This window comes from Egretta garzetta, unplaced genomic scaffold, assembly GCF_000687185.1.
Source record: "Egretta garzetta isolate BGI_Z169 unplaced genomic scaffold, ASM68718v1 scaffold776, whole genome shotgun sequence".
NCBI lineage: Eukaryota > Metazoa > Chordata > Aves > Pelecaniformes > Ardeidae > Egretta > Egretta garzetta.
Window position 1 is genome coordinate 6,846 of NW_009259987.1, and position 6,225 is coordinate 13,070.

The 6,225-nt window shown below is 50.5% G+C and overlaps 2 gene segments (V, D, J or C); one reads left to right on the plus strand and one right to left on the minus strand.

Moving 5' to 3' along the window:
• Positions 1 to 5,154, plus strand: part of LOC118452483 — an 8,900-nt gene extending 3,746 nt beyond the window's left edge. Inside the window, 3 exon segments of the C gene segment in view lie at positions 95 to 406; positions 496 to 659; positions 5,134 to 5,154. Of these exon segments, the coding sequence occupies positions 95 to 406; positions 496 to 659; positions 5,134 to 5,154 (497 nt within the window).
• Positions 5,155 to 5,483: 329 nt separating this feature from the next.
• The window catches only part of LOC104127827, a gene marked incomplete at its 5' end in the record, with an annotated part of 6,651 nt that continues 5,909 nt past the window's right edge, over positions 5,484 to 6,225 (minus strand). Inside the window, 1 exon segment of the C gene segment in view lies at positions 5,484 to 5,542. Within this exon segment, the coding sequence occupies positions 5,484 to 5,542 (59 nt within the window).

A 6,225-nucleotide genomic window follows, 5' to 3' on the forward strand; every position in this document is an offset into this window, starting at 1 on the left:
CCACCAAAAGGCTTTGCCGAGCCACCAAAAGCTGGGTTGACCCATGGAAGGTCCCCGGTGCTCAACCCTCCCTCCCCACCCCTTCCCCCCACAGGTCCCTTGAAGCCCCCGAGCCTCCACGTCTTGCCCTCGTCACGTGCCGAGGCTTGCGCCGGCCACAACTTCACCGCCTTCTGCCTCGTCAAGGACTTCTACCCGCCGGAGATCGCCGTCTGGTGGCGGCAAGGCGCTAACGAAGGGCCAGTTGACGAGGCGCCCAGTTGTGACCACAAAGCCCACCGCTGCTCCCTGGTGGTCACCTTGGACGTGCCGTGGGACGAGTGGGTGGGGGGCACCTCCTACGGCTGCTCGGCCGCCCACATCTCCTCCGGCAAGATGGTGGAGAAGACCGTTGACGTCCATGCCGGTAGGGTTGCTAACGAGCGGCCGGGGCGTTAAGGGGCGGAGCTAATTAGAGCAGCCGGTGATGGCTCCACCATGACCTCCTTCCTGCAGACCCCTGGGATTGCACCGGGCTCCACTTTGTACCTTGCGGCTTATTGGGTGAGGGCGATGACCTGGAGCCGGAGGAGGATGGCAGCGCCTGGACCACCATCTCCACCTTCGTGGTGCTCTTCCTCCTCCTGATCTTCTACAGCGGCTTCATCACCTTCATCAAGGTAACCCAAGCATTGGCTTTGTTTTGCTTTGGTTGGGTTGCCCAACCATGGGTTGGGTTGCCCAGTCTTGGGTTGGTTTGACCATCCTTGGGTTGCTTGGCCATGGGTTGGGTTTCTTGGCCTTGGGTTGCGTTGCCTGGTCTTGGGTTGGGTTGCCTGGCCTTGGGTTGCTTGGCCATGGGTTGGGTTGCTTGGCTGGGTGGGGTTGCCCGGCCTTGGGTTGCCTTGCCTGGCCATGGGTTGGGTTGCCCGGTCTTGGGTTGGTTTGACCATCCTTGGGTTGGGTTGCCCAGTCTTGGGTTGTCTTGCCTGGCCTTGGGTTGGGTTGCTTGGCCATGGGTTGGGTTGCCCAGTCTTGGGTTGTCTTGCCTGGTCTTGGGTTGGTTTGACCATCCTTGGGTTGGGTTGCCCATCCTTGGGTTGGGTTGCCCAGTCTTGGGCTGGTTTGACCATCCTTGGGTTGGGTTGCTTGGCCATGGGTTGGGTTGCCCGGCCATCTGTTGCCTTGCCTTCCCATGGGTTGGGTTGCCTGGTCTTGGGTTGGTTTGACCATCCTTGGGTTGGGTTGCTTGGCCATGGGTTGGGTTGCCCGGTCTTGGGTTAGGTTGCCCATCCTTGGGTTGGGTTGCCCATCCTTGGGTTGGGTTGCCCAGTCTTGGGCTGGTTTGACCATCCTTGGGTTGGGTTGCTTGGCCATGGGTTGGGTTGCCCGGCCATCTGTTGCCTTGCCTTCCCATGGGTTGGGTTGCCTGGTCTTGGGTTGGTTTGACCATCCTTGGGTTGGGTTGCTTGGCCATGGGTTGGGTTGCCCGGTCTTGGGTTAGGTTGCCCATCCTTGGGTTGGGTTGCCCATCCTTGGGCCAAACCCGACCACAAAGAGGCCACCAGAATTTCCCTAGAATGCTCAAAAAACCCCATTTCCCCCCATTTTCACTGTTTTCCACCCATTTGCCACCCATTTCCACCCATTTTCACCCATTTTCCACCCAATCCTTGCCCCAAACCCGACCACAAAGAGGCCACCAGAATTTCCCTAGAATGCTCAAAAAACCCCATTTCCCCCCATTTTCACTGTTTTCCACCCATTTGCCACCCATTTCCACCCATTTTCACCCATTTTCCACCCAATCCTTGCCCCAAACCCGACCACAAAGAGGCCACCAGAATTTCCCTAGAATGCTCAAAAAACCCCATTTCCCCCCATTTTCACTGTTTTCCACCCATTTGCCACCCATTTCCACCCATTTTCACCCATTTTCCACCCAATCCTTGCCCCAAACCCGACCACAAAGAGGCCACCAGAATTTCCCTAGAATGCTCAAAAAACCCCATTTCCCCCCATTTTCACTGTTTTCCACCCATTTGCCACCCATTTCCACCCATTTTCACCCATTTTCCACCCAATCCTTGCCCCAAACCCGACCACAAAGAGGCCACCAGAATTTCCCTAGAATGCTCAAAAAACCCCATTTCCCCCCATTTTCACTGTTTTCCACCCATTTGCCACCCATTTCCACCCATTTTCACCCATTTTCCACCCAATCCTTGCCCCAAACCCGACCACAAAGAGGCCACCAGAATTTCCCTAGAATGCTCAAAAAACCCCATTTCCCCCCATTTTCACTGTTTTCCACCCATTTGCCACCCATTTCCACCCATTTTCACCCATTTTCCACCCAATCCTTGCCCCAAACCCGACCACAAAGAGGCCACCAGAATTTCCCTAGAATGCTCAAAAAACCCCATTTCCCCCCATTTTCACTGTTTTCCACCCATTTGCCACCCATTTCCACCCATTTTCACCCATTTTCCACCCAATCCTTGCCCCAAACCCGACCACAAAGAGGCCACCAGAATTTCCCTAGAATGCTCAAAAAACCCCATTTCCCCCCATTTTCACTGTTTTCCACCCATTTGCCACCCATTTCCACCCATTTTCACCCATTTTCCACCCAATCCTTGCCCCAAACCCGACCACAAAGAGGCCACCAGAATTTCCCTAGAATGCTCAAAAAACCCCATTTCCCCCCATTTTCACTGTTTTCCACCCATTTGCCACCCATTTCCACCCATTTTCACCCATTTTCCACCCAATCCTTGCCCCAAACCCGACCACAAAGAGGCCACCAGAATTTCCCTAGAATGCTCAAAAAACCCCATTTCCCCCCATTTTCACTGTTTTCCACCCATTTGCCACCCATTTCCACCCATTTTCACCCATTTTCCACCCAATCCTTGCCCCAAACCCGACCACAAAGAGGCCACCAGAATTTCCCTAGAATGCTCAAAAAACCCCATTTCCCCCCATTTTCACTGTTTTCCACCCATTTGCCACCCATTTCCACCCATTTTCACCCATTTTCCACCCAATCCTTGCCCCAAACCCGACCACAAAGAGGCCACCAGAATTTCCCTAGAATGCTCAAAAAACCCCATTTCCCCCCATTTTCACTGTTTTCCACCCATTTGCCACCCATTTCCACCCATTTTCACCCATTTTCCACCCAATCCTTGCCCCAAACCCGACCACAAAGAGGCCACCAGAATTTCCCTAGAATGCTCAAAAAACCCCATTTCCCCCCATTTTCACTGTTTTCCACCCATTTGCCACCCATTTCCACCCATTTTCACCCATTTTCCACCCAATCCTTGCCCCAAACCCGACCACAAAGAGGCCACCAGAATTTCCCTAGAATGCTCAAAAAACCCCATTTCCCCCCATTTTCACTGTTTTCCACCCATTTGCCACCCATTTCCACCCATTTTCACCCATTTTCCACCCAATCCTTGCCCCAAACCCGACCACAAAGAGGCCACCAGAATTTCCCTAGAATGCTCAAAAAACCCCATTTCCCCCCATTTTCACTGTTTTCCACCCATTTGCCACCCATTTCCACCCATTTTCACCCATTTTCCACCCAATCCTTGCCCCAAACCCGACCACAAAGAGGCCACCAGAATTTCCCTAGAATGCTCAAAAAACCCCATTTCCCCCCATTTTCACTGTTTTCCACCCATTTGCCACCCATTTCCACCCATTTTCACCCATTTTCCACCCAATCCTTGCCCCAAACCCGACCACAAAGAGGCCACCAGAATTTCCCTAGAATGCTCAAAAAACCCCATTTCCCCCCATTTTCACTGTTTTCCACCCATTTGCCACCCATTTCCACCCATTTTCACCCATTTTCCACCCAATCCTTGCCCCAAACCCGACCACAAAGAGGCCACCAGAATTTCCCTAGAATGCTCAAAAAACCCCATTTCCCCCCATTTTCACTGTTTTCCACCCATTTGCCACCCATTTCCACCCATTTTCACCCATTTTCCACCCAATCCTTGCCCCAAACCCGACCACAAAGAGGCCACCAGAATTTCCCTAGAATGCTCAAAAAACCCCATTTCCCCCCATTTTCACTGTTTTCCACCCATTTGCCACCCATTTCCACCCATTTTCACCCATTTTCCACCCAATCCTTGCCCCAAACCCGACCACAAAGAGGCCACCAGAATTTCCCTAGAATGCTCAAAAAACCCCATTTCCCCCCATTTTCACTGTTTTCCACCCATTTGCCACCATTTTCCACCCATTTTCACCCATTTTCCAACATTTTCCACCCATTTTTACCCAATTTCACCCATTTTCCAACATTTCCACCCATTTTCACCCATTTTCCACCCAATCCTTGCCCCAAACCCGACCACAAAGAGGCCACCAGAATTTCCCTAGAATGCTCAAAAAAACCCATTTTCCCCTCATTTTCACTGTTTTCCACCCATTTGCCACCATTTTCCACCCATTTTCACCCATTTTCCAACATTTTCCACCCATTTTTACCCAATTTCACCCATTTTCCAACATTTCCACCCATTTTCACCCATTTTCCACCCAATCCTTGCCCCAAACCCGACCACAAAGAGGCCACCAGAATTTCCCTAGAATGCTCAAAAAAACCCATTTTCCCCTCATTTTCACTGTTTTCCACCCATTTGCCACCCATTTCCACCCATTTTCACCCATTTTCCACCCAATCCTTGCCCCAAACCCGACCACAAAGAGGCCACCAGAATTTCCCTAGAATGCTCAAAAAACCCCATTTCCCCCCATTTTCACTGTTTTCCACCCATTTGCCACCCATTTCCACCCATTTTCACCCATTTTCCACCCAATCCTTGCCCCAAACCCGACCACAAAGAGGCCACCAGAATTTCCCTAGAATGCTCAAAAAACCCCATTTTCCCCTCATTTTCACTGTTTTCCACCCATTTTCCACCATTTTCACCCGTTTTCCCTCATTTTCACCCGATTTCAACCATTTTTACCCAATTCCACCCAATTCCACCCGATTTAATCCATTTTCAACCATTTTCACCCATTTTCACCCGATTTCATCCATTTTCACCCAATATCACCCAATTTCAACCATTTTTCACCCATTTTCACCCAATCCTTGCCCCAAACCCGACCACAAAGAGGCCACCAGAATTTCCCTAGAATGCTAAAAAACCCCATTTCCCCCCATTTTCACTGTTTTCCACCCATTTTCCACCATTTTCCACCTTTTCCACCCATTTTCCACCATTTTCCACCCATTTTCACCCATTTCCCCCCATTTTCACCCATTTTCCAACCCTTTTCACCCAATTTCACCCATTTTTCCACCCAATTCTTGTCCCAAACCCAACCAGAAGGCAAAGAGGCCCCAAGGATTTTGGGTGTCTCCAGCAGAAGGCCCCAGTTTTATCCATTTTCACCCATTTCCACCCTTTTTTCACCCATTTTCACCTATTTTCACCCATTTCCCACCCAATTCCCCCCATTTTTCACCCATTTTCACCCATCTTCCACCCCCATTTTCCACCCAATTCTTGTCCCAAACCTTCTGTGAGCAAAATGGGCCCCAAGGGTCTTGGGTGTGCGCAGCAAAAAGCCCAAATTTTACCCATTTCCACCCATTTTCACCCATTTCCACCCATCGCCACCCATTTTCCACCCATTTTTACCCGTTTCCACCCAATTTCCCCAATTTTCACCCAGTTCTGCCCAATTTCTCCTATTTCCCCCCATTTCTCACCTATTTCCATCCCTTTTCCCCCATTTTCCACCCATTTCCATCCAATTTCACCCATTTCCACCCATTTCCACCCATTTTCCCCATCTTTCACCCATTCCCGCCCAATTTCACCCAATTTCTCCTATTTTCCCCCATTTCTCACCTATTTCCATCCAATTTCATCCATTTTCCCCCATTTTCCACCCATTTTCACCCATTTCCACCCATTTCCACCCATTTTCCCTATATTTCACCCATTTCTGCCCAATTTCGCCCAATTTCTCCTATTTCCCCCCATTTCCCACCTATTTCCATCCATTTCCACCCATTTTCCACCCATTTCCACCCATTTCCACCCATTTTCCCCATCTTTCACCCATTCCCGCCCAATTTCACCCAATTTCACCCATTTCCCCATTTTCCACCCATTTCCACCCATTTCCACCCATTTTCCCCATCTTTCACCCATTTCCGCCCAATTTCACCCAATTTCTCCTATTTTCCCCCATTTC